Genomic DNA, 25,780 nt, shown 5'->3' on the forward strand with positions numbered 1-25,780 from the left:
AGCAGAAAATTCGACAGGGGAAAAAAAAATCCAGTTTTTCTGACCATGCCGCTGCAGTCCCTGGTCATTTGTTGTGTTCTGCAGAGGTGTGGAGGGTGTCGGCGAAGGGCGCAGCGCTGTGACATTGTACGCGCTCTGGTGTTTAGTCCGTGCTTGCCAACAACATGTGGCCCCTTGAAGGGATAGGAAGGTGTGTTCATCCGGGGTCTATGGCAACCCCAGTAATGCTGGAGACTGTCAGGGTAGCTTTGCCAGGAACAAGTACTGAATGTGACTTCTGTTTGTGTTCTGCTTTTGCCCAAAGTCTGAGGAAAAATTAGGAAGGGCCCAGTCCTATGTACAGCATAAGGGCGAAGGAGCCAGGAAGGATAAGCACTAGGAGGAGGGAGGCGTATATAATGCTGAGTGGAAGGAGTGAGGCAGGACATGAGGGCTCAGCCCTTCCCAGGCTTTGGCATTGTGCCCACAGTTTGCCAGGTAATCACACCTTCACTGAATGAGCGCATGGGAGGGTTTGGCCCTCACCCCTCTCCTGGCTGGGGGAGTTGTCTGTGTCACAGTGTTTGGGGTCCCCCTATGGGGTGGAAGGAGATGTCAATGTTGCACTGTTGGGAGTTCCCCTCTGCAGGGTGAGGGAGGCGTTGGTAAAATTGCCAACCTCAAGCACTCAAAAATAGAGCTGGTGTGAAAATGAAACCTGAAATGTCTTGCAAAAGTGAGTCCAGCTTACCAAACTTTTGTTGAATCAGAGGCAGGTTTCCAACAGTTCTGTTCCCCTGGCAGGTTGCTGGGGACTCTGGCTTTCCAGGGTCCACAACTCCAAGTCAGCCAGGCCATGTGGACTGCTCCACAGACAGTGAGCCTGAGTTTGCAGGATCTGCAGCTCCAGGGCAGCACTGCTATGCCAAGGCTTCCAGCCAGTTTCCAGACTCCCTGCCATGCAGCCCTGGGGGACCTGCTGGCTCTAGTCAGTGCTCAGCTCCCCCATCCACAGCTGGAAGCCCAGACAACCCCAGCTTCGCCCAGGGCTCTCAAATCTAGGCTCCCAGCTCTACAGCAGGGAGCCTTGAGAACCCTGATTTGAGCTGGGGCTCTCATAGCTTCCAGGCGGTGTGCTGCAGAGCTGAAAGGTTGGAGGTCCTGGGACTGGTTCTGCAGCTTCAGGGCAGTCCCACCACGACTCCTGCCAGCTCTCCAGACTCCTGGGCTGACCTGTGCGCAAGCAGGCAGCCCTGGGGGCCAGCTGGCCCAGGAATCTGGAAACCCTAGGACCCTCAGCCCCAGGGCTACTCCTGATCTACAGACTCTGGGAGTTCCAGGAGCAGACTGAATGGGATAGTTTTGTGGTTTCATGGCTACTCATGAAACTGACAATAACGTCAACTTCAGCCGGGGCGGTGGGTCCTGGGGAGTATATTCCATTGTGGAACACCAACTTGGTATTTGCAAGATGAATTGTTTTCAGGATTTCTGCTTTGCAAGAAATGTTGCAATACGCATCTGAAGAAGCCGGCTTTTACGCACGAAAGCTTATGCCCAAATAAATCTGCTCGTCTTTAAGATGCCACCGGCCTCCTTGTTGTGTTTGTGGATACAGCCCAACACGGCTACCCCCTGATCCTTGTTGCAAAATCAGAATTCCTCATGAACTGGAAAATCTGAGTTTTGTCCAACAAGCCTGAGTCTCTCCCCCCCGCAGTTTGGTTTAAAGGGGATTTTAAAAGAAGGGCAGCTGCTTTTGAGCTGAAGTTTGGAGCTGGAGCTTTTGAGGCGCCGGCGGGCCAGGCGTTCGAGACCCGGTTTCGCGGACCGCCGGAGCTCGAAGGGAAACAGGCGCTTCCCGCAGCCTGCGCGCGGGGCTGGGCTCGCCGCTCTCGCCGCCAGACACAGCGGCGGGGCCGGCCCGGGAGCAGGCCGCGGGGCCGGCTGGTGCCACGGAGCCCCCGGCCGCTGGGAGAGGAAGGACCAGCGAGGACTGAACCGCAGCCCTGGGGCGCTTCACCCCGATCCACACCGAGCCCCGGGGCCCGCCCAGCCTGGGGGAGGGGCGGCGCCACGCCCGTGAGGACGCGTGTGGGGGCGGGGCGGTGTCACCGCGTTCACGGTCCCCCCCTCGGGCGGGGTGGGGGCGGGGCGGTGTCACCGCGTTCACGGTCCCCCCCCTCGGGCGGGGTGGGGGCGGGGCGGTGTCGCGGCGTTCACGGTCCCCCCCCTCGGGCGGGGTGGGGGCGGGGCGGTGTCGCGGCGTTCACGGTCCCCCCTCGGGCGGGGTGGGGGCGGGGCGTTGTCACCGCGTTCACGGTCCCCCCCCTCGGGCGGGGTGGGGGCGGGGCGGTGTCACCGCGTTCAGGGTCCCCCTTCGGGCGGGGTGGGGGCGGGGCGGTGTCACCGCGTTCACGGTCCCCGCGGGGGCGGGGCGGTGTCGCGGCGTTCACGGTCCCCCCCTCGGGCGGGGTGGGGGCGGGGGCGGGGCGGTGTCACCGCGTTCACGGTCCCCCCCTCGGGCGGGGTGGGGGAGGGGCGGTGTCACCGCGTTGACGGTCCCCCCTCGGGCGGGGTGGGGGCGGGGCGGTGTCGCGGCGTTCACGGTCCCCCCTTCGGGCGGGGTGGGGGCGGGGCGGTGACACCGCGTTCACGGTCCCCTCCTCGGGCGGGGTGGGGGCGGGGCGGTGTCACCGCGTTGAGGGTCCCCCCCTCGGGCGGGGTGGGGGCGGGGCGGTGTCACCGCGTTCACGGTCCCCCCCTCGGGCGGGGTGGGGGCGGTGACACCGCGTTCACGGTCCCCCCCTCGGGCGGGGTGGGGGCGGGGCGGTGTCACCGCGTTGAGGGTCCCCCCCTCGGGCGGGGTGGGGGCGGGGCGGTGTCACCGCGTTGAGGGTCCCCCCCTCGGGCGGGGTGGGGGCGGGGCGGTGTCACCGCGTTCACGGTCCCCCCCCTCGGGCGGGGTGGGGGCGGGGCGGTGACACCGCGTTCACGGTCCCCCCTCGGGCGGGGTGGGGGCGGGGCGGTGTCACCGCGTTCACGGTCCCCCCCTCGGGCGGGGTGGGGGCGGGGCGGTGTCACCGCGTTCACGGTCCCCCCCTCGGGCGGGGTGGGGGTGGGGGCGGGGCGGTGTCACCGCGTTCACGGTCCCCCCCTCGGGCGGGGTGGGGGCGGGGGCGGGGCGGTGTCACCGCGTTCACGGTCCCCCCCTCGGGCGGGGTGGGGGTGGGGGCGGGGCGGTGTCACCGCGTTCACGGTCCCCCCCCCTCCTCCCGGCCGGGTCTCTCAGCCCGGAACCGCGGCGCCGGGGCTCCCCCTGTGCGGAAGTGCGCGGGGGCGGCCCTCGCTCGCGCAGCCCGCCGGTGCCGCGCTGAAACCCTTCCGGGCGGCCCCAGGCCGGGCCGTGGAGTGAGGCCGGGGGGCGCGGGCCGGGCCAGCCGCCAACGACTTTCTCCTCCCCTCCCCCCCCCGCGCCGGGCCTAGCCGCGGCCTGAGGCCTCCGGGCCGGGGCAGCAGCAGCAGCGGCGGCGGCGGCGGGGCCCCTGGCCGCGGGGCGATGCGCTCCCCGGCCGCCCAGTGACCGCCCGCCCCGCCCCGCCCCGCCGGCCCCATGAGGGAGTACAAGGTGGTGGTGCTGGGCAGCGGCGGCGTGGGCAAGTCCGCCCTGACCGTGCAGTTCGTCACGGGCACCTTCATCGAGAAGTACGACCCCACCATCGAGGACTTCTACCGCAAGGAGATCGAGGTGGACTCGTCCCCCTCCGTGCTGGAGATCCTGGACACCGCCGGCACCGAGCAGTTCGCCTCCATGCGGGACCTCTACATCAAGAACGGCCAGGGCTTCATCCTGGTCTACAGCCTGGTCAACCAGCAGAGCTTCCAGGTAACCCGCCGGCCCCGGCCCGGGCCCCGGCCCCGGCCCCCGGCCCCCCGCCCCGGCCCCCGGCCGGGTCCCGAGTCCAGCGCGGGGCCCCGCGTGCTGCCCGCCCGCCGGGGCCGGGGCCGGGGGCCCCAGAAGGCGTGAACAGAACAAGTGGCCCGTCCCCTGTCGCCCAATCCCCCGCCTTGTATTTATTCATATCAAAAGCAGGTTAAGGGGGGGGGGGGGTTGGTGACCTTTTTGCTGTCGGTAGAACCGAGGAAAACTGCCGAGCCCTCGCAGGAAGCTGCAATACTCGGGTTGCAAAACTATTCCCCTTGGACTCTGGTAAATAAAGCACTTGTCTTCAGTCATCTTTAAAAATAAATGTCTGTCCATCCCGAATTTGGGGTTAGATTTGACCCGTGGTGTGCTTTTAAACATTGCTCTTTGGAAAGCAATATTTTGCCGGTTACTCTCATAAGGGCGGGTAGGTTGGCCGTTTTCTGAACTGAACTTGCTACCTTATAACTTGTGAATCTTGCTAATAAACCCTGATCCTTTTTTCCCTCTCTATATAACAAGCTGCCATCGAGTGTAAGCGTGATGCTGGCACTGTGTGGGTGGTGTGTTCATGGGAAGGACAGGTCACATGTGAAAACGAAATTCAACCCACAAACTTGCATTGCAAAAACTGACAAGAAGCAAAAAAGTCCCTCAACCTGTAACTGGCCTAAACTGCCTCTGGTAATAAGCAGCTTGTATCTGTGGGAAATGACTGGACTTGGCAACAGGGATTTGGAACTTGTTTGTTGGCTTGAATTAGGTTGCTTGTGCTGGGTGTAGTCCAGCTGCTTGGCAAAACCTTTTACACCCCCACTAAGGCAGAGTGTTTCAGTTGAAGGCTGAACATTATCTTAGATGAGGGTACCTACCTAGATAAATTGTATCCAAGTTAGAGATTTTTTTCCCTTGCAAAGGAACTACAATCCTCATGCTGGGGTGTTTCTCTCCTGCCTATGATCAGCTCTCATCTAGGAGTTGGGAGGTTTTCCCTCAAGAATTGAGGCATGTACTTAAGAAAAAAAATCTAAGAGTGGATTAATATATGCTACTTCAGTTGCTTGGTTTTCATTCTTTTTTAGCACATTTAATCAGAACAGTGTGGATGTAAATCTCTCTGTGAAGTTCCATTACCAGTGGCAGCTTCAAGCACTTAATTGTGTCTCTCCTACAACCCTGCAAGAAATTGTAAACCTTTATTTATTGTAACAAATTAAAATCTTAAATCTGAGGTGGTGGAGGAAGTGGATCTAAACTTTCAAGAGTATGGTATATAAACGTCTCTTCCTTTTTCACTTTTGGGAAGACTACAGGATTATTGGGTTTCACAGAATATTAAAACGTGTCTTTATTGTATCTAAATTTGTCATTTAGGCATAACCAAGTGTGTTCACAGTGAACACTTTTAAGCATGCCGCTAATATGCGGGAGAGGATAGTGAGTTAAAAATTTAATTAACTTTCATAGGCAGTAGGCTGGCCACAAGTTTCCCATCTGTGTAAGTGATCACTTAACGTAGATGCGTAATGTAGACTTCAGTTTCGGTCATGAGTTTAAAGGCGAACTTCTCTTTTTGTAGAAAATCCTGCTGAGGACCAGAAAATTAGTTCAGTTCCAAACTTTAAGTTAATTTATACAAAATCTGCCTTTATTTTAACTAGAGCTGGGCAAAAAAAATGGTCACCCAGCCTATGAAAATGTTTGAGTTTTCAGTTTTTCTGGTTCTTCATCAGAATGTAACTGAGACCTTTTGAAACTCTGCACAGAAAATTACCCCTATGCTAGGGAGTTCACCTGGGATGGTGATTGCCATAACCACCAGGCTATTCTCAGTGTGGCTGGAAATTCTTTCCTAGACCTAAGAAACCTTCTCAACAAGTTCTGGTTTTGACAAATCAGCATTTTCCAATGGAAAACTGTTTTGTCAATTCCTGACCAGCTCCAATCCTAACCAAAAGGTTTTCTGAGAAATGAGAGGTAATTTTACATTGCAGCAGTGCATTTTCTAAACACACAGGAAGTGCCATGTGCCCTGAAGAATGTGCATTACAGATGGAGGATAAATTTCTGAATTTTAGACACACCCTAGTCTAAATCCAAGGTATCCATTTAGGAATTTTTCATAAGCTGTTATGTTTGTTTTCAGTTAGACATAAGATCTATGGGCTTGTTAAAACACTTGTTTTTGCAGTGAGCTATTTCCTAGAACCAGTGTTAACTTTTACAGCAATCATTTGTGATTACTATTTTAAAATATGATTAGTACTAAAAGTGTATTAACCAGTTGGATTGTTTAATCAGGACATCAAGCCAATGAGGGACCAGATTGTCCGAGTGAAGAGATATGAAAAAGTTCCTCTAATCCTAGTGGGGAATAAAGTGGATCTGGAATCTGAGAGGGAGGTCTTATCTGCAGAAGGCAGAGCTTTGGCTCAGGAGTGGGGCTGTCCATTCATGGAAACGTCGGCCAAGAGTAAAACCATGGTGGATGAACTGTTTGCCGAGATCGTCAGACAAATGAACTATGCGTCCCTGCCTGAAAAACAAGATCAGTGTTGTACAACTTGCATCGTCCAGTGAGAAAAAATAAAGAAAAACCTCAATCATGGCCATACAGAGCAGGTGGGTTGAACGCTCATATTTAATTGAGGTGGTTAACTGTTGTGTTTAAATGAGGAGATTAAGCTGCCACAAGCACTGTAAAATTAGTTGGTCTAACCTTGAAATGTCTTGCAGCCTCTACTGAGAGAAAGTGTGTGGCCCCAACAGCACATGAGTACTTAATGTATTAGAAATAGGCACCTTTATGTGAAATAATCTCTGTATGTTACATCAGTATGCTTAACCAGGGGTTACTGCCTCTATCTGAAATATCCTGTGTATTAATACTAGTTAGGCACTTACAACATAAAAGGAGGCCTGAATTCCTGTGCACCAATTCACTGGATGAGGACTACCAATACTGCATTGGTGACATCTTTATCTCTAGTGACCTATGGTGATAGTTGCAGTGCGATTCTGACTTCATTAGGTGCAAATGACCTCTCAAAAGTCACCTGCAAATATCATTATCCAAATGAATTGCCGCTAGTCAAATAGACTTTAACTATGTGCTGAGTTCCCCACTAACCAGACCTATGGGGCACTCAATATATGAACTCTCACTCTCTTAACAAAGCTCCCACAATGTCCATCCCAGCTGCCCAACTCAGCTTTCCACTTTAACGGTATGTCTGTCACAGCTGCCAAGACTTCCTGCTTAAGCATTGGCTTATGGGAGTGCTCGTAATTTCCATTTTATTGCTGACTTCTGTAAGCTGGCTTCACTGGTGATGATTGCTGAGATGTCCTGTGAAAGTAGCAGCTGGCTGTCAATGTATGTTTCAGGACCTGAAAAAGAAATGGTGAGGTTAATTTAGTCTGGTTAGAGAAAACATTCAGAATTCATTAATTTGGTCAACTCCATGTACAGGCCACTCCAGCACACCTCTCTTTTGTACAAATATTCTTTTCTAATAAAGAACGGGGAGATACAGTAATGTTGGTTTCCAAATAAATGGCTCTGAAGTCAGGTGGTTGTAATAGTTTGTCATTTTTATTTTCAAAAACAGTTGAATTGTAGTTGAAAGTAATGACAGTATTTTAAATTTAAGAATATATGTGGGAGTCTTGCATTCCAGCTGAACAAAACTGAAAAGATGGAATTGTGTGGAGGGGTTTCTCCTTGCTGGCTGGCTGGCTGCCACCTCAGAAGTGGCTGCATTTCAGCAGTCAGAACATCACACTTGATTTGTCGTCACTGGGATTGTGCATTCTTCAGTCTGTCAGTGCACTTCCTCATAGCCCCAGGAGAGAGAATTCCAGTCTGCAGGGCTGCCTATTTCGAATGGAGGCAGAGTTCTGTCCTCTTTCAGAGCTCTGCTTGTCTGTGGAAGCAGAAGTGCTTGAAACTCCTCCCTCCTCCCAGTGACTCTGTGCACATGTGTGGTTGGAAGAGTGCAGTGAGTTCAATAGGGCCTTTACCTTTCTGCTTCTCCCCACCCCCTTCCTTCCATTCCCCCCTCTGCAGGGGTAAAAGCTCTCTTGCAAGACTATGGTTGGCCTTCAGTGACCACAGTTCAGTCTCCCTTTCTAGCACTGCTGCCCGTATATATAGAGGCAGATAATAGTATTATAAGGAGTACCTCTGCTTTCCTCATGGCAGCTGTAACTCAGCAACCTTGTAGGGAAGGGGTGAGGACATAATCCCTGTGAAAGTTGTCTTAGCCAAAGACTCTCTTTTGTAGGAGAATGACAGGTGGGGAAGAATAGGATAATATTGTACTTGAAGTTGTGGGTTGTCTGACCACCTCAACGTCAAGAGTATGGGCACAGGGAGCTCTCCATTAATATCCATTACATGTATAAAGCACGGTGTGAGTGTGAAATGTCATGTCTGTCTTAAATACCTATATGGCCCCCACTAATTAGTATCACGATCTTTAATGTACTTCTATCCTCACAACACTCCTGTGAGGTGGGGAAGCTTCACTGTCCCCGTTTCGCAGATGAGCAGCTGAGGCACAGAGAGACTGACTTGCTCACAGTTACATGGGAAGTGTGGTGGAGCAGAAAATTGAACCCAGGTGCCAGGTTAGTACCCTGAGCACTGGGCTGATGGAGCAGAACTGCTCTGAATAGAGAAACTACAGATTGCTGCCTTTGATTTTGACTCAAAATGCTGCTGGGTTAGTCTCACTTTGAGTAAAACAAAGCCAGATGGTTCAGCTAGTCTTGTGACTACTTCCCATATGAGTTCCAGGCAATTAACCCTCAGATATAGTGGCCAGTAGGACGTTATTGGCTTTACCTTGCATGTTGAAGCTACATGCATTTCTGACTTGCCACACCAGAACATGCCAGTGGCCCGTCTAGGCCAGCACAGATGCTTTAGGGGATTGTTCATGAAACTTCATAGTGGATGCTTAGAGAATCTTCCTAATCTCATCAATCAGTTGTTGGCTTGTGTCCTAAAACATCAGGATCTCTTGTTTAAAAAAAAAACCCCCACAGAACTGTAGCTAATGAGAACATCCACAGTCTTTAGTATATAAATGTCTTCCTTTGAATCCTGCTAAGTTCTTGGCCTTGATACCTAGAGGCAGTGAATTCTGCTGGCTAATCTTGCTCCATTTCATATCTCTAAACATTCCGATGAAGTGAGCTGTAGCTCACAAAAGCTTATGCTCAAATAAATATATTAGTCTCTAAGGTGCCACAAGTCCTCCTTTTCTTTTTGCGAATACAGACTAACACGGCTGCTACTCTGAAACCCAATGTTCAGTCTCTCTCCTCTTAATTCTTTGTATCCTCCATTTCCAGATCCCTTCTAAATTCTGGCATCTCTCTCTCCTGAGGTAGGGCGACCAGATCTAAACACCATATTGAAGGTGAATCTGTACCGTTGACTTAAATAATGCCATTATAATATTTTCTATTGCAGGAGTTCCCATGCTTTTTTCAGTCTGAACCACCTCTCCTCTTGATTTTGCCTCAGTTTGCAATTACAACATTTCTCAAGAAGCTATTGGTATTCGTTGTAAGGGGGCAGGTGATAATTGTCCCACACAGCAATCTCTCCAGCTCTGGGAAAGCAAAGTTCTCTTCTTTCCCTATTCTCCCATTGTCTCTTTAATATCCATAGACTCTTCATGTCCCATCCAATCCTCCCTTTGCTCTGGGGCCTTCTTTCCCCTCACCTCCCATCTCCATTCACGGGCTCTTCTTAGGCTCTATGATCTCACCTGTTGCTCAAGCTCTTGCCTCCTTTCTGCATCCCTGGCTCCCACCACCTGGCCCTTGTCTCCTAGTTCCTGTGGTCCAGTATCTCCTTGGCCTAATGACAAGCTTGGATACCAAATTTCCATCCAGTATATTGTAATGGAGGATGGCAGCTGACAGCTTCCTCTGTCAGTTGTCTCTTATCCTAAGGATAATTGCTTTTGGATCTTAGGTGGGCAGAAGCAGGTGGTAGCTACTCTTATAAAACTGCAACCTTTAGTGGCAGCTTCTTTCTTCTGGCACAGGGGTGTGGATCACAGCTTGGGAACCACTGTTTTACTCTATTCTGTGTCCCAGCATCTTGTTTCTTTTTTTGTTGCTCTTTACTGCATACTGAGCTGGTCAGTGACACCCACCTCTCTTTCCAGAACAACTAGTCAGTTTAGAACCCAGCAGTATGTGTGATTCGTTCAGATGATTCCTTCTAGTATGCACTACCTTGCATTAGTCGACACTGAATCTCATCTCTCCTGCTGTCTGCTCACCTGTTCAGGCTTTTCTGGTGAGCACATCACCATGGACCTCGCTCTGTTAGTTCCCTCTGAAGTTGAAAGTCTTTAGTCTTGACTAAACTAAAATGTCGCTTCAAATTGTTGTTCCTCTCCCTCTTCCTGGTGTGGATTCTCTGGGTACCCCTCTGTCGGTCTTTTATCATGATGAAAATCGATCACTTATCCATATTACTTGTTTTCTGCCTTAGTCAGTTTCTAATAAGCCATGACAGAATTTACTTCACTCTGTGACTTCTTGGTTTTCTTAGTACCCTCTAGTGAGAAATGTTGTCTAAGTCCAAATTATCTGCTGTTCTTCAAACGTCAGCAAAGTAATAGATAATTCTAGTAAAAAGGAGAACCAGGACTTCCTTCACAGAAGCCTTTCTGATTTGTCCTTTCAGATCATGTTCTTCCCAGATACTTCCTTGAATTATTGTTTCAACCAATGCATATGGCACTGAAGGTGACATTTATTGGTCTCCAGTTTCCTAATATTCCATTGCACCCAGCCTTAGGAAGAAGTGGTCCTGTGTTTGCTATCTTTTGCACCCCTCCCTCTAATTTAGGAGTAGATTTTAATGAAATTCCTTCACGCGTTTTTTTAGATGAATATCTAGTTTTGACGTGTTGCCACTTATTTTATCAGCTTGTAGCTCTTGCTCTTTTGATTCCTCAGTCTGACGGTCCATCTTTTCTCTGAAACGTCCTCCAAATATGTAACAAATTTATTCCACTACCAAAGATACTGAATGTTATCTGCATAAACCTGCGTATATTCTGAATTTGCACAGTACTTTATGGTGAGTGATCTCAGCAGTATTCTTGATCAGTCATCTGCCCCTCCTCATGCCTGGATAACGTGACGCTAATAGGAGCTATGTGCGTATCTAGGTGTGAGGGGGAAAACATCTCATTGGAGTTTAAATTTGCAAGTGTACGCTTTTGTTCTACTCTAGAAAAGTAGCTCTCTGGCCTATGTAGCTTTGTAAAACTGTGAGACTCACCCAGTCTGCCTTTCCCATGCAGATCTTAGAAAATATTAATGGTTATACTTGCTCATTAAATTCCTGTCCAAGTCCCTGCCTGGCATTTTATAAACACTGTCTCAGGGCTGATTATTCACTCTGGAGCCCTGTCTGCGCTAGAGCCACTTTCTAAAAATGTGCCACTCGGGCCATCGCCAGTTCACCAGCGTCAGGAGCCCTGTTGTAAATGGTGTGTTACTGGCATTCTTAATGTGTCCTGTACTCCGGCTCGGAGCAGGTCTAACAGACCCCCTACTAGCAGTCAGCTGGCTGCTGTCAGCCCTTTTATCAGTAGGGTTCTCAGCATTGCTAAAAGTGATAGAGCGGCACCATTGTTAGCAAAAGTAGGGAAACATCTAGAAAACTTCTCTAATGAAGATGGGGTCTGGGTGTTCAGCACTTGTCTGATAAATCAAGCTTTCACTTTTTTTAGTCTCTGGGGCCAAAAGAGCTCTGTTCTGAATGTTAGTCGCTTATGTTTTCTTGCAACCTGAGCTGTGAAAGCTTTGAGCAGAGCTGCTAGTTGTCCAGTATCACTTACCCATTATAGAACTCAATCTGATGTGATCTGTGATGTGTTTTCTTATTTTACAACTGTCAATTGAATTGATAAAGAGGAAACTTGAAAGGTCATGACACCCTATAGAGAAACATAATTCAAAACAGGAAACATTTTTCCATGTTGAAAATTTCCGAAAAACTTCAAACAGTGTTTTCCTGTTGTGTTTATATGATAAATTATGCTCCTACATGTTTCCTAGATCCTTTCAAAGGAAGGCTCAGTCTCTGTAACTGACTGTATTTTAAAGACCTTTTTTCTGATACTCAGAAATAGAATTCTTGAATCGTAGGACTGGAAGGGACTTCGAGAGGTCATCTAGTCCTGTCCCCTGCACTCACAGCAGGACTAAGTATTGTCTAGACCATCCCTGACAGGTGTTTGTCTAAACTACAAGTCATCAAGGGTGCAAAGACATAGCAGTTAGGTGTTGGGTATTATGGAATTGGTAGCTGCATCTCTTGCATTGACAGAATTATTAAACTTGTTTGTACACGTGACTCAGAATAGCTACACATACAATCCTGCCTACCAAGAAACAGCCTAATCTTTGATGGTTTAAGAGGTTTTTTTTAGTATTGATCAGAGAGTCCTATTATTGAAAATCAGATTGGTTCAACTTCCTGGTTTATGGAAAATCTAACATCACCATCCGTGTTATGATACTGTAAGGCCCTTTCTACTGGGGAAATGAACAAGCTGGTGTTTTCTATCTGGCAGTGTGTACTCCTGGGGGAATTCTGCTCCAAAAAATTCTGTGCACAATATTTCAAAATTCTGCATATTCTATTTTGTCAAAGTAACACAATGTAATCATGTCAGTTTCAATTGTTTTGGTAGTTTATTTCAAAATAGCTGTCAGCAAGTGTATCTAAAAAATACAGACTAAAAATAATTATGGAATTTTTTTTTTTGACCAATAGATTCTTTACTAGGCATATTAATACAGAACGTTGAGTAATTCATTTAAACTACTATACAGAAACGTATTTCCCGCACCCCTCAGAAGCAGTGCAAAGGCTTGCGGGGAGTCAGGAGTAACAGAGGAGCTGAGGGAGAGGGAAGGAGCCTTGGAGTGATCCTGGAGGATTGTTGGGTGTGGGTGGGAGAAGTATGGAACAGTTTCTTTTGGGGAGGAGGAGGGATTGTTAGGAAGGTGGGGAGCCTCTCCCATTCAGTCAGGCACCTCTGCCCCTGTGACCCTGGAGCCTCCCCCCCATTCAGCTCTTGGCTCAATGCTGTCACCCCACTAGCTCCTGAGCCCATGCCCCACTCTGTCCTCCCACCACCACTTCTTCTGAACCCTGGTCTGTGACCACCCCCACCCCCCAGCAGCCCCGTGTGCCCCACTCTGCCTCCCAACCTGGCTTCACATGCCGGCGGCTGTGATGAACACAGTTGGCTGGGCAAAAGGTGGCCCTGTAACGCTTCCTGGGCAAAATGTGTTTTCTACGGGGGCGAAAAAATTCTGCACCGGACATGAATTTTGCATGTGTGCCGTGGCACAGAATTTCCCCAGCAGTAAGTGTTTACCTAGAACACAACTGCTTCATATTTTCTTGGCATGTTTTGGGTTGAATCCAGTGTATGTCACCAATATAGAGAATAATTCAAATTCTTCAGTTATCCCTTTACCGCTTCATAAGGTGCTACAGAAGTGCACAGTATAGAAACCTAGGTAACGCCTGCTAGCCTGCCTTCCATTATCAACAGCGCTCATTTGGTGAAAAAGGAATTCCTGGTTTTTTTTTTTTTTTCAAAGCTTCTGTGGAAAAATTGGTCCTTTTGGTCAAAATATTACAAAATTTCCACCAGCTTTTCGTTAACATGTTTACTAAAGCTAACTTGATTTAAACGTGTAAATCTGAATATGGCCTTTATTCACTCCTTTTTTTTGGTCTAAATTGCAGATAAAACTCAGAGGAAACTTGCACAGATGCTGCTTTGGAGAACTCTTTCAGCCCAGGTTGCAGAGCTGAGCCTTGGTAAACCTGTCTCTATTACAGCACATTGCCATACATCTAAGTGCATAAGGTCAGTGGCCTTCAAGATCCACAGACCTTAAACAGGAATGCTTAGCATGTTTACCATAAGTTAAAATCTGTTCTTTATCTTCCTTTTCTAGCTTTCTAAGTTCATATTAATGGCTAATATGCAAGAATTCATTTTTAATATTTTAATTGATTTCTTTAATCAATTTCTGAACTTGTATTTATTAAATACTTAAACTCAGTATTACCTACTCAATGCCTTTTTAAAAAGAGTTAATGGAGAATAAATTGAGCCTTAAACAAGTGGTTACTTCTGTATATTACCTCGCATCAGTGCTTAATTCTATTTGCAAAGTTTTCTCCTACAATGTAGTTGGTCAATACTTTGAGACTTTTATGTTTACGTGTGACAGTGTCATGAAAAGATACTGAAGACACCTCTTATGCTGTATGGATGTAATATCCCTTTTCTCAGTCATATGGAGTTTGTGATCGTGTATTTGTAATAGGGATTATTTGAAATGGGCTATCAAGCATCCAGCTAATGTGTTCTTACTTCACAATGCTGTGGGTTTTCAGACTTTTTATTAATGGTAATTGCAGTGTTGAAATGAAGTAGTATGTTTTTCCATTCTGTTAAGTTTCTAAATTTGCTAGTTTCTGATCTGCTTCAGTATGCTTTTGAAAAGGGATAATGTATCCTCCAAACTGGGTTGTATGCCTAACCAGAATTAGCTCAAGTTTACCCAGCACATTAAGTGACATCTAGTGGACCTCTGCACTTGTAAATCTAATGCAAATAAAATGATCTGACATTTTATAATTCCTAATTGTCTTTCTGAATAATATTTTAAAGCAATATTTGTTAACGTTTTTCTTGCACTGTCACAAATAGCTTTTTAGTTGTTTTTTTGCCCCCCCATAAACAAGTTAGCGTTAGAGACAACGTTGGTGTAACAAGGGGAAAAGCACCAGGTTTCAGTGATACTAACTGCAAGTGTGCTTTAAACAGCCATTGCCTTCCATGTTGTTTACCTGATCAACATTTTGTCTGAATACTTGAAAATTTTAACAATAACACAGGTATTAAAGCAGAATGAAAATGTATAAAGAGCAGATGAAATCCTTGTTCAGTTTTATTAACAATTATTGCATACATGAGAGCTTTTTCTAGCGGTGGTTTAAAATGTGTAATTTGTTTTGCAGAAGTTTAATAACTGCAGCTCACCTACTGCACCAAAGTTCTAGGTTTTTAGGAGCCCAGCTTTAGTCATTTGAACACGCTTCTGATAAATATAAGTATACATTTTCCCTGTATTAGCTAAATAACTTTGACAAGGAAAGCTCCAGTAAAAGCAGTGACGGATATGCGAGGTGAAGCAATTTAAAATTCACTAAATGATGATGGCATTCAAACAAAACTGCAAATGAAGTCACCAGTATAGTATCTCCACTTTCATGCAGTTTATTGGGTTAATAGAACACAGGATCTTAAGATTTACAGTATTTAGCAGAAATTAAGATTTTATTGACTATGTTCTTAGTGTTGAATTTTAATTTCAATGAGAATAAATTCTCTAAGGTTTCTGCTTGGATATCAGAACACCTAACTTTGCTGTGTGGTTACTTAAAACACTTTTCCCTGTTTGTTCAAACTTTTATAAACAGGCCGAGGCTAATATTTAGGTTTGCACTTTAATACCAGAATTAAACCAAACCCTGTATTCAAAGTAGATTTAAGTGGTGATTGTTGGTCTTTTAGTAGATATACCAAGTAATAGGAAATAAACATAAATAGTTACAATCTTAGTTTTCCATTGTCTAAGGGGAGAAAAGTTGGGTTGATATCAGTTGGTGGTTCTTTCCTATGGGTAGTTTATAAACAAAAGTATTCATTTCATTGACCTCAGCAAAAAAAACTTGAATTGAACTAGCTTAGAGTGGTAAGGATGAGAAAATGAGATAAAGATGGTTTCTTCAGCACACTTTGAAAAAAGGGACCAAAAGTTATTTTAGGCTTCCTCAATAGATTGCATGTGAAGTTGCTTATTAGAATAAGAAGCTAATAATAAATGCAATATATGTATTGTCTCTACTATGGCATCTGTTTAGGAGTTGTTCAAATCACTGCAGTAGGGCTCTACAAAGAAAATGTAACCTAACATCATATATCTAATGTACTGTATCTTTATCAGTGATAGGTGAAATCTGGAATAACAAGTGCAAAAATTGAACAATTACCTATAATGCTTTGTAAAAAGTTTTTCCGATAGATTTCATTCTTGTCATTTTGTAAGACAACCCTACGGTCCACCTGTTTGTAACTTTTTTAATAAAATAGATATCTGTATTACCAAACTGGGCTCACTGTTTGATTTTACAACTGGCTGTTCTGCAGGGCTGGATTAATGCAGAAGTGTTATTCTCATACTTGGGGTTCAAAATCTGTTCTTTTAGTGGTTTTAAAGTGTACTAATTATAGAGACTGCTCCAGCACCTTTGAATAGTCTGTCTATATCACTGACTGATGGGATGGCCTAAGGCAAGTGGCTTTGTCTTCCTATCTGCAAAATGTGGGTACATCGGCACCTTACAGGGGCCCAAGTAGATTGCTTGTCTGTAAGTGACTGAAGATGTAAAGCACTATGTATTCCTAGCGAGGAAGACTATTTTGGCTGACATAGAACTGGGTGGCAGGAACTGTGGACTCTATTCCTTGTCTTTCAGTGACTTACTATGATGTGGGGGGGGAGGGGGGAGAATATCACTTAAAGGGCCCCTGAAGGGCAGAAATCCTGTAAATGGGTATTACGCCATCCTCCCTCGCCCTTGGAAGAGATGGTGTGAGATTAAATGAATTGAAAGCAATTCAAGCTTCTCTGATTTAAAGCATTAAATTAAAGCAAACTTCTGGCGATGTACCATGTGTACACCTTAAGCAGAGCTCCCTTAGATAAGGAGCCTTACACAGTGTTTATCTTTCCTGATGCTTTGTTTAGTGGACCTGGCCAGGTGTCTGTCTTATCAGACTAAATCTAACTTGCTTTTTATGGCTCTCACACCCTGTGGGCTGTGTAAATATCTCAATGACTGCAAGTGGATTTGTCAAGGTTTTCAATCCATAGGGCCAATGGATGGCCGCTGCTGATGGTTACAAACTCTATAGTAGCATCACCTTAGCCATAGAATTACTGGAGCTCGTCCTCAGGAGCCGAGGGCGTCTTTACAATGTAGCCTCTCCACTCAGAAGCTTGGGTGATTCTCAAGAGGAGGTGGAAGAAGCCCAGCCTCCCCCATTTCACCCCAAAATACTGAGCACGCATCCCTGGTGAATAGAAGTCTTCTGGCTACTGAGCATCGTAGGACAACTGTTTGCAAGTAGCTAAAAGTTTTGTGATGGCGTTGCCTCTGATAACGTTACATCTGTTGCTTTAAATCCAACACAGCTTTTCATCTGAATACATTAAAGCTTTAGGAACCCACAAACGCTTAGCATAGTGGTGGCTTCAACCTCAGGGACTTCTGTAGGCCATTCAAAATCACCCGGGATCCTGACCCTTATCTGCCCTAGGTAATATTGTCCCATCACCCTGTACTGCTAGAATTTTGTGTGGATAAGACTACAGTACTGTCTACCCTACATCTCCCGCTGCTCCCTGTTAGTGAGAGGGGAGGGGGTGCTGCCCATTCCCTAGGGGGGAGCTGTAGTGAGAGAAATGGAGAGAATTCACATGAACCGTTCAGAACAATAAAGTCCCTTTATTGCATGGAGACCTGGCATAAACTGCACTGGAGAGAGAGCAAGTAGAGCCACTGGTACATTTCTTTACAATGGTGCTCTCAGATGTGTATCGGTGACTAGCTGTTAGAATTAAATTCACCTCCCCAGAGGTGCACATCTTGGCTAATCCAGACACACACATAGCGTGTGTGTCTCAGCAGTACCTTCGTGGACAAGGGGAACAAAAATGGGCTATTCTGAAATGTAACAAATCAGTGTGTCTTATGCTACAGCTGAATTTGTTACAGGGAAGAAGTATGTCACTTTGTAGGCAGTGATGTTTCTAGTTTCTTGTAACGCTTTCTGCAGTCTCTTCTGACTAACAAACAAGCAGCTTTTTTACTCTTGGTGGCTGCTTCCTGTCTTATCAGATCGAAACTCAGCATGAGTAGACTTGTGGATGACACCAAACAGGAGGGGTAGCAAATGGATTGAACCAAAGGGGCGAGGAGAGATGGGAGTAGGCAGGGCTGCAGGCCATCAGGGGAAGCTAGGTATTAGTAAGTATAAAGGCCAACACGCACCAAGGGTATTTCTTCACTCCAATCTGACTCTTCCTTGGGTGCTGCCATGAATAGCCCCCTCCCTCCACATAGATGCACAAAACTGTCTCACTGGCATTTGGTGGGGCTTTAAACCCAGGCTAGCTTGCTGGCTAGGGGTATAGGCCAGAGCTGGTAACCCACTCAGCTTGCAGCGAGGATGCAGGCTGAGCGCTGAGAGTCCTCCCATGCCTTCCCACAATTCTACTCTGTGCACAGTAGGGCAGACAAGTTCTCTCACAATTCACTGGGAAAGCACCAGAGTGGCTTAGTTTACAGCAGTACAAAGAACCACAGGATATGTTCCCAGACGTCCTAGCGATGCGTGAGTGAGTGCAGCTCCCACGAGCTGAGGGCACAGGAAGTTGGGCAGGGCTTGTCAGTGTGGCTGCGAACACCACAGTGACATAGCTCAGAAGGAAGTTGACAAAAGATCGTAAATGGGTGATGTGTAACTCACCAGCGACAGCTGTGTTTAAAACAAGTGTGCTCTTACCTCTTCCCTACTAGTTTTTAAGGTAGCTAAACTTTAAAGCCCTAACTAAACAAAGTAGTGTACAGGGTCTCTCATACAGATTGGATAAAATGATAGCTGTGGTTTAAAACGTTGAGGGCTCTTATTGATTTATTCATGGTCACGTTACCACTGCTCAAAAGCCAGAATTGCCATTGTAGACTTTCTATTCAGCACTAGCAGAAGAGTGGCTCACACAAGCTTAATGGCAGGAGTCTCCTGTAGGAGGAGACTTGACTATTGCTGTACCAAAGCCCCGATTGTGGAATTCGCTCCCAGTGCTGAAGCAGAGCCTGACTGAAGTGAGGGGAGCTCTGTAGCACAGATAGCTCCCCACGCAGGATGGGGCCTTTGTGGCGATCCCGAGTGCAGCACCCCTCGGCAAATACAGAAGTAACTATTAAAAACAGCCCCTGAAGGAATATAACAGTTACATGAGACGTGGAGAGCGGTGTGCTAAGTGTGAAGGAATCGGGTATAGATGTGCACCTTGGAAAACGAGGGGAATCTTTATGGCTTCCTTTGCTACTTTGATAAATACTGAAGGACTGGGACTTATTTCTGATAAGGGAAGATTTAATGTCAGAAGACAAATGTATCCAATGTAAAAGGGAGTTGGGAGAGAATTGATAGGTCAGCAAGGACTATCTGTGCTGAGTTTTGGGGGATTACTGAAACAGGGCTTGTCAGAAGCGGTTTTTTTCATGTATCTGTTATTGTGGAATTGTTGCTGATTCACGTCTTGGCTGCATCCCTTGTTCCTGTAGCTTTATATTTGCATTTGAGAGCCAAGCAGGCAATAAAGCAAGAAGTGGGCTGCTGGGGCTGTTCCATGAATGGAGCTAGGAAGGACAGCTAGCCCTTTATACTAACTGAGAGGAAACTCATTAGCAGCATCTTAAAAGGGTTGTGATCAGAAAAAAGTGTGTATTAAAAAAATGGCACCTTGCAGATAGGAGCCTGCTGTAGTGACAAAAGGGTGGGTGTCTCGTTCTTCACACCACACAAATAATGTAAAGAAACCACCTGGACACAGCCAGGTCCATATAAATGCGTATACCAAGCACAACCAAACAAGCCAGGCCTAGCTACATACACATTGCTGCTCTGGCTGATTTCTGGCAGCCTCTAACACAGAGAGTAAGTAGAATGAGCGCCCCTAGAGGGCTCACAATAGGCCTTCCTATCCTATTCCTATACACTGCACAAAAGTAAGTTCATACTGATTTATTTTTGAATTCCAGTTAGCACTGCCCTGCCCATGGAGCTGGGGGAGAGTTCCGACCTGCTCAGGATTGCAGAGGCAACATTCTGCCTGCAGTTCCAGCTTCAGCTCCATTGATGGCAGCACTGAGCTGGTAAAATCTTTACGGGGGGTGTTGGGGGTTGAGGATGCAGTTGCCAAAACGCCTCCATCCTGAGTTTCTTATGCTAGGTGGTGGCTAAGGGGAAGGGGAGGGGAAAAAAGGGTCTTTTTACATGAAAGTGGAGTCAATTTGGCATGAAGCCAAGGAGAGAGCGCTTTCACCCCCTATGGTGTTCTCCTTCAGCGTTCCATTTCAGAGCAGGACTTCGCTTCAAATTCCTTTATGAAGACGAAAGCTAGAGATGGCTCTGGGTTAATGGCGGAGAAGAAATGATAGTGTCTGACGATGTGCTGCAGAAACACAAAGCAATATTAATTTTCAGACTATTGTTGCTATTTATTGTCGCCTCTTGGGGGCGGGGCAGAATCTAGGTTAATTTAAAATACTTGTTAAGAGCAGTGACCATCGAAAATGGCACATACATTTTTCTATATCTCCCGTCAGTGTAGTATCGAAGGACAAGAAGAGCTGCTTCATCCAAGAGCCCGAATTAAATTTTGGAGCGTATCCTCTCAAACCTCCCAATTATTCATATCTTACTGCCCCCTCTGCCTAAAGAGGGAGAAAGCTCAGTGCTCCCTCTTTAGGCATGTGAGACTTTGATTACCTTGTACAAGGACCAATCTGAGGGCTGCACTGAGTTTCCTACCCCACAGAGAGACCAGTTTTCCTGTGGAACAGGATGTCGATCCGGGTTCTCTTTGCTCCAGCCCTTCACCCCAGAAGGAATGGCTTTGCCCAGGCCTTAGGTTTCCTTTGAGCTCTACACTGGGACTTGACAGAGTGACAGATGGCCTGAAATATGACAGACTTTTTCTCTTTAGCAAAACACTGTGGCCAGAGGGGTCTGATCCACCATACCACAGGCTTACAAAGCAGCAGGATTTCCTTGCCTCGCTGCCGTTGGGACTCACTCAACCAGAGCTGTTCATCCTGAGCCAAGGGGGAAGCCACATCTGTCATGAAAATGTGCAAGGCAGCTCCTTAGGAAGCTGTCCTTTCCTTTGGGGTTCCCTCCATTCACCAAGCACGACAGACTCGATGTGGTGGCTTCCTCAGAATCAGCCTTTGGCCTTAGGATCCATAATGCGGATGTTCAGAAAAGGTTTCCCTATCGCTTCCTTAATCCCCTTTCATTAAATGATCACTGCTGATTATAGTCCAGGCATCTCTGTTGCTGGCAGTGCATGGCTAGTAAAGGAGATATTGTTTTACCTGTAAATGGGATTTCTGAGATGCTGATAAAGAACTGTGGGCACCATCCCTGGTGTGCTTTGAAATCTGTATATGTTTCTAACAAGTGTCTGGCTTGTTTTTGCCTTGGGACAAAATAGTGGATGTTTCCATGCCTGATTCACAGTGGACCCTGGAGAGGAAATCAGTCCTACGTCTTTGACAAGTCAGTCTTCCTGCCAATTCCCATCAGACTGGAAAGCCTTCGTGTCCATATCGTCTCTGAGCCGCATTGTGGAGTTATCCAGATTACAGGTAGGTTCACAATGTGTCCGCTTTTATTTCTAGTTTAGGGAGATGTGAGTTCAGGACTGTTACCAGGAACCGTAAATACTCGAAACAAAACAAAGGGCGCTCTTACAAGAAACGTATTACTTGAGTTGCAGAACAGACTGGTTGCAACCACACCTCCATGGCTCAAAGTGGCTGGGTGCCAGGAGAAACCCACATGTTTGGGAGCATCAAAGCTCCTTTGACCGGACATGGATGAGGAGCTATTTTCTTGTTTTGCTCAATATCTCAACTGGTCTGTTTGAGTGAAATATACACTAGCTTCAGTTCTTCCCTTTTTGCAGTTTTCCTTTGGTAGGTGCAGCACTACCAGGCACTCCATTGGTGGGAAATCACTTTGGATAATAGCAGGAGCCCATGCTATTATTTGGGACCTTGGAAGCAATTCCTATGACCTTCGTATTTGTTCGCAGCAAATGGCATTTATTCTGTGCTCAGTTATATGGCGAATATTAATCCTGGCCTCTCTTCGTCAATGTGCACAATCAGTTTCTGGTAAGTAGATAAAAGCAGACAATACTCAATGCATGCGAGATTGTATTATAACCGCACCTTGCAGTGTTCAGACCTACAAACTAAATCAGCCCCTCACTGATTGTTGAGCACAACTTCCACAAGATGGCGCCGTTTTAAAGCAAAAGTCTCATTTCCTCCTAGTGGTTTTGCTGGATGTGTTTTCTCGGAATGTTTCTTGTGTTCTGTACCCGACCATCAGTGTTTTGGGCAGCAAAGTTGCTTTACACTGGAAAAGCAAAAGCCTAATTCTAAGGCAGTTTAGAATAATTTTATGTTTTAGGATTGAGGTTGCATAGCGTGCTCTTCGGTATCCTATCCAGACCAGATCCACTGTGTAACATTTATAATAGGAATTATCTCCATCCTCTTCAAAAAGGTTTGATCTTCTGGCTATCAGCTCCTTAAGAGCCATGTACTGTCCTCTCTGTGTCAGCAATTCCAGCTGCTATCACTAGGCATCATGTGCAGGAGTCAAGGACGGTACGTGGCCCCAAAGGATTCCCTGACTTGTTACAACAGCCAAATTGTCATGAAAATTAAACAGCCAACGCACAAAATCCACTTCCCCCATCAGGATGGTGAGAATGAGATTTTACTTGGGTCTCAGAAACAAGTGACCCTGCTGAATTGAATTTCACACGCTGTGTTAGAGTCAAATGAGCGAGTGGAAAGGTCCATTCTGAATTGACTTGTCATTTGTCTCGTGCTTAAAACAAAGAAACACCTATTTTGCACAGCGCCATGGTCTGAAACTTAAATGGTGGCAGGCTTCTCTTCACGATATCAGATAGCTTATATATCTGTATATGCGACTCCCAGTCAGGCTCACTCTGCCGGTTTTGTCTGGGAACCAATAGACAGGATCAGGCCCAGTGAAGTCAGTGGGACTTGCACAGAATTTGTACCCGTGCTTACCGCGCACTGTTGATTGCTGCCTGCTGGTGCCTATGATCATTATCAACCTGTAGCATCATAGCCATACCATCATCAGCAATGGCACCCCGCTGCCAGATTGCCAGGCAGTTTTCATCCTGCTTTTTTTTGATTTAACAACCAAAATTTTAAAAAAATGTTTAAATGGGACTTTCTGCCAGCTTCCAGACAAACACTAGCCCTCGTGTATCAAACAGTCCCCTTAAACCTGCATTGATTTACGCAAGCGTGGCAATAAAGTAAGTTTCATGTGATGAAATAAATAAGTTACGGTGACCTCAGGATGACCAGGTATGATTTCAAACAGCAAAGTTGGTGGCCGGATCAGACACCGAAGCCCAGATCTTCAAAGGCATTCAGGGGCCCAATTCCCATTGAAATACCTTTGAGGATGTGGGCCCACGTGTGTGACCTTCTCAGGTAGGAATGGGGCAGGCTTGGCACGGAAATACTCAGAGATAATCTCATCTAATCCCCAAACTAAGTACAGATTGGATGCACCTGAAAGTAATGCAGAGGAGAATGAATGGGAAACAAGGCCCTGACAGCACAGAGCCAAAACAATAACTAAATTTCAGTGTCCCCAACAGGATAGCATGAATAATGTTGTTGTTAAGCTATGGCACAGGTATGTAGTGTAGCTTAGTTAATGTTTGTGAAGCCTGTGGAGAGCCTCGGATGCAAAATGCTGTAGAAGTGCGTAGCATTATTGATGATTATATTAAGTGAGCAGGTTCTGAGACAGGATTCTTTAAGGAATAACACCCGGTCAGTCCATAGCAATTGGAAAAAATATTACCAAATAAAGTACAACATCAGAGCGGCCTGTAGTATGACACCACCACCAGGTCATATTAATTGATGGAAGCATGAAAACAGGGTGGATTGGTTTAAATAAGCAAATTAAATAATGATTTAAATCACCAAGTGGAAAACCTCAATTGAAATAATTCATTTTAATTAGGGCTGTTGATTAATCGCAGTTAACTCATGTAATTAACCCAAAAAATTAGTCACAATTTAAAAAAATGAATCCCATGATTAATCGCAGTTTTAATCGCAGGAGAATACCAACTGAAATTTATTAAATATTTTTGGATATTTTTCTACATTTTCAAATATATTGATTTCTATTACAACATAGAATACACAGTGTACAGTGCTCACTTCATATTATTATTTTTATTGTGAATATTTGCACTGTAAAAATTATAAAACAGTATTTTTCAATTCACCTCATACAAGTACTGTAGTGCAATCTCTTTATCGTGAAAATGCAACTTACAAATGTAAATTTTTTTTTTACCCGCATTCTGCCATATATTTCATGTTATAGCAGTCTCGGGTGATTGACCCAGCCCATGTTGTTTGTTTTAAGTCCATTTTCACTGCAGATTTGACAAAATGCAAATAAGGTACCAGTGTGAGATTTCTAAAGAAAGCTACAGCACTCGACCCAAGGTTTAAAAATCTGAAGTGCCTTCCAAAATCTGAGAGGGACAGGGTGTGGAGCATGCTTCTAGATGTCTTAAAAGAGCAACACTCCGATGCGGAAACTATAGACTCCGAACCACCAAAAAAGAATATCAGCCTTCTACTGGTGGTATCTGACTCAGATGATGAAAATGAACATGTCGATCCGCACTGCTTTGGATCGTTATTGAGCAGAACCCGTCATCAGCGTGGACGCATGTCCACTAGAATGGTGGTTGAAGCATGAAGGGACATATGAAACTTTAGTGCATCTGGCACGTAAATATCTTGCAACGCCGGCTACAACAGCGCCATGCGAACGCCTGTTCTCACTTTTAGGTGACACTGTAAACAAGAAGCAGGCAGCATTATCTCCTGCAAATGTAAACAAACTTAATCGTCTGAGCGATTGGCTGAACAAGACGTAGGACCGAGTGGACTTGTAGGTTCTAAAGTTTTACATTGTTTTATTTTTGAATGCAGTTATTTTTGTACTTAATTCTGTATTTGTAAATTCAACTTTCATGATAAAAGAGCTTGCACTACAGTACTTGTATCAGGGGAATTGAAAAATACGATTTCTCTTGTTTTTTACAGTGCAAATATTTGTAATCAAAAATAAATATAAAGTGAGCTCTTTACACTTTGTATTCTGTGTTGTAAGTGAAATCAATATATATGAAAATGTAGAAAACATCCAAAAATATTTAAATAAATGGTATTCTATTATTGTTTAACAGCACGATTAATTGCGATTAATTTTTTTAATCGCTCGATAGCCCTAATTTTAATCAACTTTTCTATTTGTACTTCAGGTGTTTTCTTTAAAAAAGGTACAAGCTCCTTGGCTGATATAAGCATGAAAATGTTGATTTGGAATGAAATAGAGCTTTTACACTACATTGAATACATGTTTTTGCTACCTAGGAAGGTTCACTGTAACTCTATATATTTCCACTGTACGTCCTGGGGGAGAATCAGTCTGGCTCCGCCTCCTCTCTTCGGCGAGGCTGAAGCAGAGTGGTTCTCCTGTAAGGATTTTGCTATTTCAGCACGTTGTTTTTTATTCCTGGAGTTGTACTTGAGTCTTCGGCTAAAAGATGCATCAAATGAGCACTAGACCCATATGTTACAAGTTTTATGTTCCTTTCATTGTCATCTTGTAGATTTCATCTCATCTTTGCTACATTTGCGGCATTGTCTGTGACAAAATGACACATCTGACACTTGAATTTTTGCTCACAGTTTGCTACAGCTTTTGCTGCTACTTTTAAGTACTCTGCTGTATGGGCATTTCCTGGTGTATCAGTTGTTTCTGTATGACAAAACCCCCACCT

The 25,780-nt window shown here is 45.8% G+C and overlaps 1 protein-coding gene across 1 annotated transcript; it reads left to right on the forward strand.

Annotated features, from left to right (window-relative positions):
- Positions 1-3,257: 3,257 nt before the first annotated feature.
- Positions 3,258-16,151, forward strand: RAP2C (RAP2C, member of RAS oncogene family). Its single transcript, XM_073358516.1, has 3 exons — positions 3,258-3,865; positions 6,206-6,526; positions 13,713-16,151. Exons 1-2 carry the CDS (start codon positions 3,593-3,595, stop codon positions 6,482-6,484), a joined length of 552 nt encoding a protein of 183 aa, XP_073214617.1. The 5' UTR covers positions 3,258-3,592; the 3' UTR covers positions 6,485-6,526; positions 13,713-16,151.
- Positions 16,152-25,780: the final 9,629 nt, after the last annotated feature.

This window comes from Lepidochelys kempii, chromosome 9 (genome assembly GCF_965140265.1).
Source record: "Lepidochelys kempii isolate rLepKem1 chromosome 9, rLepKem1.hap2, whole genome shotgun sequence".
Taxonomy (NCBI): domain Eukaryota; kingdom Metazoa; phylum Chordata; order Testudines; family Cheloniidae; genus Lepidochelys; species Lepidochelys kempii.